This window comes from Lepidochelys kempii, chromosome 4 (assembly GCF_965140285.1).
Source record: "Lepidochelys kempii isolate rLepKem1 chromosome 4, rLepKem1.hap1, whole genome shotgun sequence".
In the NCBI taxonomy this organism is placed as follows: Eukaryota; Metazoa; Chordata; order Testudines; family Cheloniidae; genus Lepidochelys; species Lepidochelys kempii.
In genome coordinates, this window is record NC_136383.1 from 25,612,212 (window position 1) to 25,627,242 (window position 15,031).

Genomic DNA, 15,031 nt, shown 5'->3' on the forward strand with positions numbered 1-15,031 from the left:
TAAGGCCACCTGCCTCTAGAGTCATGTGATCACATGAGAGTCTTACCAAAGTTTCAACAGCTATCATTTTTAAGCCTGAATTATTGTTTTTGAAACAGGAGGTTGGCAGTACTGCTTCTGTATCCTGTTACACAATTTTTCTGTAATGGATTGTTAAAATGGTTTGGTCCTCTTTACACTAGAGAATAAACAGTTTTAAATCCTGGCCTCAAGTGGAGGGCACTTAGGGCAATCTGTGGTTGACATATGTTAGGGGTTTTCTACACAGGGAAATAGCCTGGAATAACTTCTGCAATAGCTCCACTCTTATTCCACACTGAGTGCCTTTGGGGAGTTTAATATACTTTCTAAGTGGATTAAGTTAAACTAAAGTGCAAAAAGGCATCCTTACTGCAAAATAAGTGTCTCCATACAGGAGCTACTGCAGAATAGCTATTGCACTTTAATTTCACACCCTAGCTGATTTCACAGCAGCTTCCACATGTTGACAAGCCTTATTATTGCAGGTCATGTTCCCAGTGCAGCAAAGGCTCAAGAGTTTGAATGTAAAAATTATTTTGTTTACAAGCATGAGAGACAAGTATTACATCCATATCCAAGAAGAATCTGAAATTTCCTTATCAAGTTAGGGGCAACCCATATTATGTTGTCCTTATTATGGTGCAATTGTTATAAAACTCTTGAAATCAGAGGGACTAATGGAAAAGGCTTAATATGGAGTGGATATTCTATCAATTGCCCCTTTCTTCCCTACTGCAAGAGAGATCCTTTTTGTTTAACTATGGAAGATAACGGGCATTTTTATTATCTAATAATGCTGAGTAAACACAGTTTATCCATTGTCTGCGCAGAACATTTGGGATTAACTAAATTTACATGGCAGATTTAATTTTCACTGGAAATATTTGGGTTACAGAAACATCAAATTAATCTCTCCCATGCTGAAGATAAATCAAGGTATTTCAAAGAGTAGCCTTGCTCCTTATTGCTCTCTGGCTGTTGAGGTTTGAGACTGCAATCACCGTGTCTGACCTGACAGCTGCATTGTCTGTACCCTGCTCTTGTATGTCAGTGAAGCTTCTCAACTCTTGCAAATTGATCTAAATCTTGTACTCTGTTCAGAAATTTTTCCCTAAAGCAATCTGGTCTTTCAACAAGGCACCAAAACCAAATATAGTAGCATCTGTAGTTAGAATAACCAGCAGTGAACATTCATGCAAAGAAGATAAATCGCCATCTGGCTGAGACCAAGCAGCGAAAGTGTCAGACCCAAAAGTGAATTTTTTCAGAGAAGCAAGTGAAAACAGAGAATTGTACTGAACTCCATACATAATCTTACCTACAAACATTACTCAACATATGGTCTATGCAAAACAAAACAACCTTTTATTTGTTTTACTCAGACAATTAAAGGAGAACACCATTCCTTAATGAGGAAAGGAGATGCAGGTATATGAAGTGGCAGGTCATCATGTTGGGGGACTTAATACTACACAAATAATAAATTGTACAATTATGGCCCTGAGTTTCATGCAGCTTGCTGCTTTCCATGGCAACAGAGAATAACTAATTAGTTCAGTTAGCTGCAAGCATATCTAGTGGACCTGAGAAATAGATAACTATCTTGTTTGAGACTTTGGGGTATAATTTCAGCACTTTATATGCAAAAGTAAGGCTTTATCCTCAAAAGTGCCATTTATATTACAAAGCTAAAGAGTTCCATCATCCCAACATTCACCTTCTTAAAATTATAAACTTGTTTCAAATTATGACTTATTTTTAACATGTTAACAATAATAAACAAGATCCGCAGCTAGTGTAAATTGGAGTAACTAATTTAAAGTCAATGGAGCTACTCTCATGTGCACCAGCAGAAAATTTTCCCCAAGATTTCTTGGCACTTTTGATATCTTAATAAAAATTGTAAAATTTAGAAGCATCTTTAAAATTTGATAAGCATGAAGTACATAACTTCAAAATAAAAATAAAAATTAAAAGGATAAGAAATAAATTAAGCTATTTTAAAAGTACACATTAGGCACAGGTAGCGCCCAACATTTTAGGTCCTTTGTGGACAGGAGATGAAGTATATTGTGTGAGGCTTTTTATAAATTACTTTGAAAAAACTGTTGCATGCGTGTACATAAACCAGAAGATTAGGGAGAATGAGTGGGAAGCGTTGTTAGAATCCAGAGTTAAAACTAATTGAAATGAACTAATAGCTCTGCACCAGAATACCCCATGAGAAAAGGATAAAGTTCTCGACTAGCAAAAGGTCGAGTCAGTTCTTATCTTTTAGTAATTTGATTTATCCATCCTTTGTTAAAACCCACACTGGAAGAAATAGGCAGCCTCCAGCACAAATAGTACTGACTATATAAATAATTCTTACTCAGCCTGAATAGGTGCCTAATTGAAGGGTCACTCTGGTGTTTAATAGTGTCAAATGCTGTATTATTGTGCTCATATTGGTCTGCTACTATTATAACTAGGGCCTCACTAAATTCACGGTTTATTTTAGTCAATTTTACGGTCATAGGATTTTAAAAATAGTAATTTTCATTATTTCAGCTATTTAAATCTGAAATTTCACAGTGTTATAGTTGTATGGATCCTGACCCAAAAAGGAGTTGTGGAGTAGTTGCAAGTGGTTATTGTGGGGGGGGGGTAAGGGTTGTGGAACTACTATCCTTACTTCTGCGCTGCTGCGGACGGTGGTGCTGCCTTCAGAGCTGGGCAACTGGAGAGCAGCATCTGCTGGCCGGGATCCCAGCTCTGGAGGCAGAGCCGCCGCCAGCAGCAGCGCAGAAGGAAGGATGGCACGGGATGGTATTGCCACCCTTACTTCTGCGCTACTGCCTGCAGAGCTGGGCCCTCAGTCAGCAGCCGCCACTCTCTGGCCACCCTGCTCTGAAGGCAGCAGCGCAGACGTAAGGGTGGCATGGTATGGCACTGCCACGCTTACTTCTCTGCTGCTGCTGGCGGGGTGCTGCCTTCAGAGCTGGGCACCCGGCCAACAGCTGCCGCTCTCCAGCTGCCCAGCTCTGAAGGATGCGCCGAAGTAAGGGTCGCAATAACGCGACAACCACCACCACCCCGCAACTCCCTTTTGGGTCAGGACCCTCAATTTGAGAAATGCTTTTCTCCCCCATGAAATCTGCATCGTATAGGGGAAAAGCACACAAAAGACCAGATTTCACGGTCCATGATGCATTTTTCATGGCCGTGAATTTGGTAGGGCCCTAATTATAACAATGTTGGAAAAATTATATTGTGAGATTCTTAGCCCAAGGACCAATGCCTTGATCAGATTTGTCCATAAGATGTCATGCTCATCTATAGTGTTGCATAAAATAAATAATAATATTATGCATATTAAATTCTATGTAGTGAAGCACCATTTTAGAGTAACAAAAATATTTCCATAAGTGCTTGTCCGACTCTTCAATTACATTTCACCAGTTTTTATAATTACACCATACATTAGGCCAAAGATCATATTAATATTACATCCACAGAAGGCTATAATGTGTTCCAAGTCTGGAAAATTGAACAAAATTGCCAATTACATCATAAAGGTGTCACACAGATAAGCTGGCATACCAAAAAGAACTGACATACTTGCTTTCACACTGTCAAGTAAAGGGGTGGTAAGTAATATGACAGAAACGTTTACACTCGTTGCTACATTTAACAGTGTTAAAAACAAGTAATTAATTTGCACACACTGTACAGCTTTTTGAGGGTTGTAACTTTTATTAAAGTGTCTGCCAATTAAAAAAAAGACAAAACTAGAACTGTGGATTAGCACAATTTTTTAGAAGAAGCATTATCTTTTAATATACTGTATGGCACTGTCTGATTTTCTAAGAGGCTTCAATGGGACTTGCAGCTGCTTAGAACCTCTGAAAACCAGACAAGTCATTATATTTCTACAGGCCATATTGTGCCATCAGTTTTCAAGTAGAACACACCAGTGAAATCAGAAGGGAGTTCTGTTGAAAAAGCGATGTCATGATTATGGCGCTATGTCATTTATAGAAATTGTACAAAACATTCTGGGCGAGTTCCTCCCCCAATCTCTTGACACTTTAAGCTAGGTGAAAAGGATCGAGTGGCATAAGTTGTTCTAAAAGAGTAGCTAGGCAGGGCTGTGGCACTGGAGATTCTGGGCAGTGCTGGATCTATAGGGCCTAGGGTGCCATAACTGATGACACACACCCCAGGGCTATCTAAAAGATGGCGGATGTTGCAGAACTGCCCAGGATTCTGAGGGTGCAAAGGTGGTTTACCATCACTTTATCGCATGCCTGCCCTGAGCTCCAAGTTATGTGCTTCATCTAGACTTAGAGCCACAGCACAAAATCTCACCCTCCGAGTACAGTTTGAAATAAAACTATTTCAGTATGCAGAGAGAAAAAGTTTTGTATTCAAACTAAGAAGGACCTTCATTCCTGTTAACCTTTCTTGAAACAGTTTCCATATTCTAGAGCATAAGGGTCTGATTGTCACAGCTCATACTCACATGGGTACAGGCTTCAGAACTGGGCCCTAACAGTTCACCATCAAATATTAAGAAGGAAACAAATTAGAATTGTGTTATATATTATTTCTAACTCCCTGAAGGCTCATTTTAGTCTACTTCTGAGTAACAGGATCCCAGTGGCACAAAATAATTCTTTACTTATTCTGCTTCACAATTATGGCAGTGAAAATAAACAAACAAGACTCTATATTACTGGATCAATAGGGACTTATGATGCGTCATGCAATATAAGCATCATGATCATAGTTACTTGTGGATTTCAGTTTATATAAATATGCAAAAACTTTCTTGCAGTAAACAAAGCAATGTAACTTGAGAAGTTCAATGTATAATAAACTTGATAAACATTACTTCAAATATAAATAGAACTTCAGTAATATCTCTACGCTCATCATGATCACAGTATTGTAACAGTTTATAGTGTGATACCACAACCACAGAATTTACTGAAAAATTCATCCCTTGGAATTTTGCTCCAGGATCCCAGCTTACATTGAAAAAAGTATGTTTCTAGCGAGCATGGTTGTGAAAATAAACTTGCAACAGATAACAGAATGTAAATCAATGAGGTGTCACCTGATGGACTCTGCAGAGAGTCTGAGACCATAGATCTAAAAGGTTTGGATTGCCAGTTCACCCCAGTGGACTCTGCATTGCTGCAGCCATGAAATATAGCACTTTTAAAAGATGCCATTGAATTCAGTTTTTTGCTGAAGAATTTACCATTTTTCTGCAGCCAGGCATTAAACATTGCTTTTTTTGACCGCCTGCCCTGCCAGGACCTGACTGCAACCGCCTGTTGCTTTGCACCTCTCCACTACAAGGAGGTGTTAATTATAGCATATTTTCCATACACTGTTCCATGAAGCATGAGATCAAGGGAGCTGAGGAGCTGGAGCTCTTCCCTTCCCTGCAATATGGAGGAAGGAGATTCTGAGTCATGCCACTGGGAAAACATTGCAGGAACACAAGGGTGGGAGGCAGTGGGCTGCCTAAAGAGTACACTAAAAAAATCCATCCAGAAATAAATCACTATCAAAAATAATTGTTTATGAATTTTATTTCAAGGAATAGATTCAACTATGGGCCAGTTGTGTCAGTGGGAGAAGATGCGTATGTGAGTGAGATGGGAATGAAAGAGCAACAGAATACGTGTACATTGCTATGGAAATTTGTCCTATTTTGCCACAACATGGATAGAGCCCTAATCATGATATGTGCTTTTATAGCCACAAAATTCTGACTATTAAAATTGTCATCATCAAAATATTTACTGGATGTCTGACCAGCTGCACTATAAAAGCAATATGTTAATCAACAATACAACATTTATAGTTTTTATATAGTTGCAACTTACACAGGGGAGAACAGACATTAAAAAGGACACCACTGAGGCCTCTACTCTTAAAAACTGAAAAATTAAAGCTTACTAAAATTATGACTATAAAACTAAAGCACAGATCTCTATCATTATGCTTTTCCACTATGAATTAATTAACTTTAAATGATTTCTAATATACAGTCATATGCTATACCAGTTCTTGTCCATAACTAAACTCAGAGATTAAGACTAACCAAGGCCCAGTCGACTTCCCCAAAATGCTCCAATCCCTCTGCATCCTCAGACTATGTATGAGTAACGCATAAAATCAAGCAGAAGCGAAAATACACAACACATGCTCCTTTTTTCTATCAGATGCAGGCAAAAACATATGAACACAACCAAAAATACGACACTGGAAATACTGAATTGGAAATGACAAAATCATTCAAAAATATAGCTCCATCATTGCAGCAGCATGTATTTCAAAAAAACCCAACAAATTCCATTTCCCACTACTGAATCCAATTAGTCCCTCAGCTATGTTTAGAAGAATTGGACTCATGCTGACATCCAATTCACAGAGAGGTCTCCCAAACATTCCTTCTGATACAGAGACCCCATTGACTCCTGACTGATGCAATCACTGATAGAGTTACTGTATGAGTATTCTGTATCCCTAACCTTGTATTGTCCCCTTCGATGATTTTTCTTTCTTGTTGAGAAATTTGCTCAACTTTTCTTCTCTCTTCCCTTTGTCAACCCACTCCCTCTTCTATAAAGTCTCTCTTCTCTCTTGTTCTGCTTTCCACGTTCTTGCTCTCTTTCCAATCTTTCCATTTCTCATCCTTCCAATTACTTCATCCTCTGTCTCCCCCCAATTGCCATCTCACCACCTCTTCTCCTTTGTACTACCCCAATCTCTCTCTCCATTACCCCACTCCCGTCATTGTCAAAATGCCAGGTTCTCTAGTTATCTCAGAACATATATAGACACAATGCAGTATCTGAACACCACACCACCATAAGACATGAAAGTATTATTCTCATTTTACGGACAAGGATCTGAAGCAGAGAGAGATTTGCTGACTTGTCCAAAGATCACACACAAAATCTGTAGCACAACCGGCAATTGAACTCAGAATTTCTAATTCGCAGTCCACGTCCTTGACTGCAAAACCATCTTTCCTTTCCCCCAATCATTACACTGCATTCCCTTCTCCCAAAAAGTTGTAAGAAAAGGATCAGGAAAGGTTTCTTTTGGCAGAGCCTATTCCCCCATAGGACAGAGGAACAATGATAAGCTAAATTGGATCTCTTCTTCCCCAGGGAGTAGAAAGCCAACAGGGTCCAAAGGTGGAGCAGAACTGGAGGGGGAAGGGAAGAGGCTTTCTACAGATACTGTTGCTCTTGCCTCCCATTTCATTGCCTGGGAAGACCAGCTAATGTGGCTGGGTCTCTTCAGACCTAATCCCAAGTAGCAGTACATTTGGCACATAATTGCTACCCAGAGGTGAGAGAGCTGTGTCAGGGAAATTGTAGCAATTAGTTAGATGGTGAAGGCTGCCCTTCCACTGCTCTTTCATCGAGTTTTCTGCTCCACAGAGCTAGGCCCCTTCCCTCAGTAGGCCACCAGTCAAAGATGTTTAATTTGCTCATGGCTAAATCCACTTTGGAATACATAAGTATAGCACAAAGAGAAGATTCAGGCACTGAAAGTGTACTATATTTCATTACCCTGAGCAACAGAGGGAGCGAAGGCTAATCAAAGTAGCAATATTTATTTACTCCCATCTGACTCAGCAGTGAATAATAGGTCTGAGGTGAGCCTCTACTACAGCATCTGTTTAAAGCACATACAGTAGGTATGTTGACAAATTCTCACTTACTTTGCTTATTACTGGTCACATTTTTAAAACCTGGCCTCCATTCCTGTTCCCACAATTTGGGAATTGTCATTTAGATATCTAAATTTAGACTGTCCCTACAACTCATGTTAAATGCCTCAATACTGCCAGGAAGACTACAAGCACAACAAGAGCAATGTAGCTAAGGCCAGGATGGCAAATCAGCCCCAGTATGTGACTGAGAACACAGCCTTATCAACAAACCTCATAAGCTCCGGGGCCAGGAGTAATCTCTTTCACTTCCTTAAAACGCTCCACTCTGGAAACAAAGAGGGAAATAATGGAAGCTGACTTCACGACAGGATTGTACGTCCCAGGTCCTAAGGGAGGAAAAGGAATAATTCATTAAGTAAAGAATTCTTTTAAATGGCTGTTAATAATAGTCTTAGAATGTTGCTTGGACTAGTATATGGTTTATATATATCCTGCAACCTTACTGCCAGATGTCCTACAACATTTGTTTTTCCTTTTAAAATGTAATGTTCATGAAAGGCACCAGAAATAGCTTTGTGGACTGAAACATTCAGAATAATTCCGTCACAAAGAGTAGTAGTGTAAACTTAGCTACACCATTCTATCAACATGGCTGAACTCTATGTTTTGAGGGACTACCTTCAGTGGAAAAGCAGTACTCCAGACTCGACTACGATATAGTCCTTGGCTTCTCTGCTGAAATGTGAGCTGTTGTAGGAACTGTTGTACTTCTGAGAGTAGAATGTGATGATCACACAATATATGGAATCAGGTGACTTTGGACAGTATTGTTAGAAAAGAGAATCTAGTGGAATCCTGTTGGGAGCTGGTGATGGGGTTTTTGTTTGTTTGTTTTCCGGTTGTCTACACTACAAACATCCTTGCAAATATCTTTACATTTTTCATTGGTGCAGCTGCATCGCTAATAGCCGGGGGGGAAGATTTAGTATAGACTTGACTTAGACATTCTATCACCATGTGTCAAGGTTCCTTCCCCACTCTGAACTCTAGGGTACAGATGTGGGGACCTGCATGAAAAACCCCCTCAGCTTATTTTTACCAGCTTAGGTTAAAACTTCCCCAAGGTACAAACTATTTTACCTTTTGCCCCTGGACTTTATTGCTGCCACCACCAAGCGTCTAACATATATATAACAGGGAAAGAGCCCGCTTGGAAATGTCTTTCCCCCCAAAATCCTCCCAAACCCTACACCCCCTTTCCTGGGGAAGGCTTGATAAAAATCCTCACCAATTTGCAGAGGTGAACACAGACCCAAACCCTTGGATCTTAAGAACAAGGAAAAAGCAATCAGGTTCTTAAAAGAAGAATTTTAATTGAAGAAAAAGTAAAAGAATCACCTCTGTAAAATCAGGATGGTAAATACCTTACAGGGTAATCAGATTCAAAACATAGAGAATCCCTCTAGGCAAAACCTTAAGTTACAAAAAGCCACAAAAACAGGAACATACATTCCATTCAGCACAACTTGTTTTATCAGCCATTTAAACAAAACAGAATCTAACGCATATCTAACTAGATTGCTTATTAACCCTTTACAGGAGTTCTGACCTGCATTCCTGCTCTGGCCCTGGCAAAAGACAACACGCAGACAGAGAGAACCCTTTGTTTTTCCCGCCCCCACTCCAGCTTTGAAAGTATCTTGTCTCCTCATTGGTCATTTTGGTCAGGTGCCAGCGAGGTTATCTTTAGCTTCTTAACCCTTTACAGGTGAAAGGGTTTTTTCCTCTGGCCAGGAGGGGTTTAAAGGTGGTTAGCCTTCCCTTTATACTTATGACACCATGTATCTAACCTTACCTTACTCAGAGCAACCCAGTAACAATGCCTGAGTCCTGTATTAGTACCACAGTAGAGGTACTCTGGCAGTGAATTACAGCTACAAAATTCACTAGTACCTGCAAGGTCTCAGTGAGCAAGTTGAAAAGAGCTCAAAGAATGTGTGAGGATGAGATCAAAGTTGCTGCCAGCATGAATCTTGTGTCAATTATCACCTTTTGTTGGCTGTGTGCATAAGATGTGTGGAGAAAAAATCACAGCTTCACTGAGTCAAAGAATTTATCTTTCATTTTCTTACTTTCTTCATATTCCTCTGCAGTCTTTGTATTGCCTCTATATTTAGCATAGGATAATTAGGATATGTTGCTAATTTAATACAATCTTTATATTTTTCAAATTATTAATGGGACAGATTCTATCTGTTAGATCAGTATAACTTCTGAATCACTGCACTGAACTCAGTGGAGTTACTCAGGCCATCAGTATAACAGAGAGCAGAATTTGGCCCTCCATTAAAAGTAAAATAAGGTGTTCATTTAATTCTTCTCTGAAATTTATGAAAACAATCGGTGTTCCGCTAGCCAAACTGACATATCTAACTCCTAACAAATTTGGCTCCTCAAAAAACTATGAAACTGTGTGCAAATGTGTGTGGCCACAGACTGTCTCTCCTAGCTGGCACACGTTGATGAAAACAAAAAGCAGCAGGGTGTGCCCAGCAAGGGTGTCCATGATAGTGATTTAAATACTTTGATCTCTCTCTCTCTCTCTGAATACAGTCCGATGCATAATGAATGACTTTAAAATCAGTAACAAATATCTCCTTACAAGTGATGTAATACTAAGAATGTACAACTATCAGCTTTTTTTTTATTCTAATAACTGAATATCATATACCTGACCAGTAATCGAGGGCAGAGGGACTAGGTTGGTTTTGTTTTGTTTTTTTTATGTAAAATAAAGTTCTGCAAAAAAAATATTTCTTACTTAAATGCCAAAACTGGGGTTTTCAAAGGAGACTATTGGAGTTAGGCACTCAATTGCAGTTTTATGCACCTAACTCCCTTAGTCTCCTTTGAAAATCCCAGTCCTAGTGTATACTTAGGCTGAAATTATGTTCTCAGTTACACCAATGGAAAACCAGAGTAATTCTACTCACTTCACTGAGTTACTCTACATACATACTCAGATATTTAAAAGAAGAATTTTATCTTTATGCATTTTTAAACATCTGAAATAAGGGTACATAAAATAGTATGTGAACTTAAAAGCAAACAGTAAAAACGTATCACTTTGTGTGCCTTCAGAAAACCCACAGTCACAGGACTACCAAAAAGGAATCAATGACCAGAGAGAGAGAATGTTAAACTCGACTGTAAACCATTTTTGAAGAAAAAAGGTTATTGTCATGATTTATAGATGAGGCTGATAATACTTCCATCAGTGTCTAACAGCTAGAAACAGATTATTTGTTCATCCACATAATTTATAGCCAAATGGTTTAGCCTTGCTTGCATGAAACATTTCCCACCAAATTTATTTTAAAACTCTCTTCCCCTCCTGCCCCAGTTCTTTCTCATTAGAAATTTCTTGTTCACAATTTTTATGTAGATATTTTATTGGATATTTATTGAATAATATAGTATTATATAGTTTCTCTATTCAAACGGTATACCCTACCTCCTGTAAATTAAGAATTCTTGAACATCATGCTACACTTTCAACTGACCCCACCTTCATTCATTCCAAAATTATCTTCTTAATATTAAGACTTTGGTCAATGGAGGGTGGGTGACGGTTTTGTGTTGAAATTAATTTTAAACATAAAAGAAAGGGAATTTTACATACATATCATTACAAATCAGCCTGTACCATTTTTACTTCACAAGTCTGATACACAGATATCTCGACTAAAGATGTACTTACCGCGGGATTTTTTTGAACCCTATTCTCAAGTTCACTTGCAGAATGTGTGTTCCCAATGGCAAAGGAAAATATTTTAACATTGGTTTAAAAACAGGCAATATTTATTTTCTCCCTTTAGTTTACAATTAAAAAACACTATGCCAAGATTTTAAAGATACTGATACCATGCACCTGAATTATTCTTTTACTAGCTCATGTATATGTTCCGGTGTGGAAGGTCATATAATCGGTGATTTACTGTACATTTTGGAAGATCATTTTAATATCTTCAAGAATTGCTTAATTGTTTATTAATCTCATTATTATCCTACATTTGTGGTTTCTTCGGATGTTAATGTTAACAGTATGCTAGGTGTTAAGTATGATTATTAGGTCTGTTATTTCCAAAACATCAGTATAAACACATTTTTAAATACCTGTCTCCCACCTCAGTACATATGAATCATAGGTAATATGCATAGAGGGTGAACTACGGCAAGTGGCTAGAAAGTATGTGGACCATGGAATATTGTAAGGAAAACTGGATAATTAAGGAGTATCTCTTCAGTTCAATACCCACAAAATGTACACACATAGGGCTCAAGCCTACTAACACTGAAGTCCGTGAGAACAGGATCAGTCTCATATTGTAATCTGGAATTGTATGGCTAGTCCATAGGTTACATGTACATGTACCAACCAACCACTAAGACCTACTCAGGTTAATGTGACATGCAAGACTCTTGTCCAAAATAATACTGATTTTAGAACAGATTTGTCTCTAGTCTGTTACCACAATAATGATTTATATTTTTAATTTTGAAATAGACTCTCTAATCTTACCATTTGTTACAGTAATTGCTAATTTATTTACATATGAGGCTATAGCTACTAAAGCAGTTGAAATGAGTTACTCTATGGCTTTAACCTTATTATTATATTGAAGTCTTTCACCTGTTCTAGGGTGAAACAAGACTTCATTTATCATGCCACCTGGTGTCAGTCAGTTTGCTTCATTTCTGCATTATGCCTGTTTTAAGACTTCTAACATTAAAAAAGTGTATTGTGTTACACAGTTTTTTATCTTAGAATATATTTCCCATTACATATGCTGCTGGTTATGTGATACAGGTCAAAGGCTTTCATTGCCTTTCCCAGCACCAGTTCAGAGCTGAATTATGCAGAAGCTGTCTGGAATTTATTTACCAAAATGCCACATTTTAATCACAGGTCAACGAAGAATAAAACTTCTCATTCCAAATCAAACACCTATGAAAAATCTGCCTGTATCATGATTGGTATATAATGGGAAAATCAAGAGCAGATGATTCTTATAATTATATATTTTCCAGCCCTATGCCGGTTCACTCTCTATGAAATGTCAACCAGTGCTACAGGGCAAAAATGGCAGAGAACAGGAACAATGGGTAATTTAAAGTGAAAATCTATATTTCTGGCCCCTCAATGAGACTGTTCCAGTATATCAAAAAAGGACTGAAAAATGACTGTTTTTATAAATAAGAACTTTAAAATCCAAACTTGGATGAGGAACATGAATTTTCTTTGTAACAAGCAGAGAATTATTAATTATACACTGCTCACTTGCTCTTCTACATTACTGGGGAACTGCTGTTACAATAGCTTATGTGGTCTTATGAAAATCCATTGTTAACAAAAGCATGAATTCTGAAGAGCAAAAAGGTATGCTGGAAAACCTACAATGAAAATGGGAAGTGTTATTTTACACAATGTGTTTTAAATGTTTTTACATGTTTAAATGTTTTACATGTTTTTAATATGTATGTTCTGACTTTTGTTCTAATCAAGTTACGGTAAAGACAAAAGATTAGTACATAGGGAAATATCACCACTGCCTAGAAAACATTATGCTTAATATTCATCTGCTACTACTAAAATTCATTTGGATTTAAATGGCACTTCCGATGATGGTTATAAAGCTGCACAGGCCATTCAGTCCTCCATACTTGTAAAACAAAACACACATATACACAAGGATACAAAATTCTAAAAAGTTGCTACCAACACACCACTACATTTTGATTAAAAAAATAAACAAAATACTGCACTACACAAAACAACAGCATGCTGCACAGGGACTGATAAACAGAGATAAAAATATACCTAGTTGGACTGCACTGTGCCTGTATTACCTGAAAAAAATCTGTTTATAGTAGTAAATGACCTCAACATTGTTTCAAAGCCATTTGCAATAAAGATCCTACCTAGAACTTGTATCAGTCATTCCTAAAAGACCTTCTATTGGCCTGGAATCACGACTCTCATCAACTCTGCCGCTCTGCAGCAAACGTGTTTGGAAGCAGTAGTAGGACTCCAGACACCAAGATGGTGGAGACAAGTTAGTCTTGAAGATGAAAAATTATGAACTTTCAGGCTTTGTGCCCCTGACAGCTGAGTCAAGAATCACTCACTTCTGTAGAGTAGTGGGCTCGCGCTCTCTCTCTCAAATGTTGGAGGGTGCATGGAGTAAGATTAAGATCAGTGCAACTGAACAGAAACTCAGCAGACTCCTAGATTAAGCAGCAAAAACTCTCCCTGGGAGTTTAAATTTGCCTAGTCAAACCAAAATGAAAACAGAATAGCAAGTTCTCTAGCCCTATTCCCTTCATTCAGCTGAACAGCTTTGACATGCTAAATCAGAGCAGCTCTCAAATCTACAGAGCTTCTTGGCCCAATAGCTAAACAGCAATCACCATGTGTTTTAAGGTTCTGAGCCCAACTGGGCTCAGTTGCACCTGCTAAACTCAGGTGCAGGTAAAAGATTTAGGATTGGTGCCAGATATCTTCATGTAACTAGTACAACTAGATACAACAAAAATACTCTGAGCACACTGTCTCTCGTAACAGCTTTCCCCGCAAAAGGTAGCAGCAAGCTAACTGGAAAACAGGTGTTAGGAATTTGTGTGGGGCGTCTCTCCAATGACAGTCTTTAAATCCTTGATTAGGGGTTTATTTGTGGCCTATCACTTCTATTATATGTCATTTAATTTTAAAAAGAGTTCATGTTAAGTTGTCTATGGTGTGTTGCCCATTTAATGAAGTCTATTTCATAAAGAAACCTGTCTGTCAATCCAGCATCTCTGCTTTCCTTGTGGCGACAATCAGCTGCATACTTAAGCCCAAGGAGACACTCCCCAATGGAATTCAGAAAATGCACTCCAGAACCCCTGCTGCTATCCATTCACCTCCACTCCACCCCAAAAGCCTCAAATATTACTATCTGACTCCGACAGGTGCACAATTTAGGGATGTTAGATCCCAGGTGCTTCTGAATGCACAGGAAGAGGTTGAATCCAAAAGCGTTTCTTCCATCTGCACTTTGCAAAATGAAGGCAGCCTTCTCTCTCTCTGATGCAGTCCTTGCCACAATTATCCATGTTTCTGTCACCTCGACATTGCTGTAATGTGTTCTACATGGGTCTACACCTTGGGATCATTTAGGAGCAGAAGCCAATGCAAAATACTGCAACCTACTTATTAAGAAGAGTTGCACATGGGAACAAATCAAAACAGATCTCCATGATTTGCACTGACTTCCAGGGAGA

The 15,031-nt window shown here is 38.5% G+C and overlaps 1 protein-coding gene across 10 annotated transcripts in view; it reads right to left on the reverse strand.

The window, feature by feature from the left end:
* STPG2 (sperm tail PG-rich repeat containing 2) overlaps positions 1 to 15,031 on the reverse strand; it is a 407,840-nt gene that overhangs the window by 136,301 nt on the left and 256,508 nt on the right. For 9 of the 10 annotated variants that reach the window (XM_073340745.1, XM_073340746.2, XM_073340744.2 and 6 more), the window contains one exon: positions 7,979 to 8,094. The exons of the other annotated variant lie outside the window; for it this stretch is intronic. In XM_073340745.1, the coding sequence (XP_073196846.1) occupies positions 7,979 to 8,094 (116 nt within the window). The remainder of the gene's footprint in view (positions 1 to 7,978; positions 8,095 to 15,031) is intronic. 10 annotated transcript variants of the gene reach the window in all.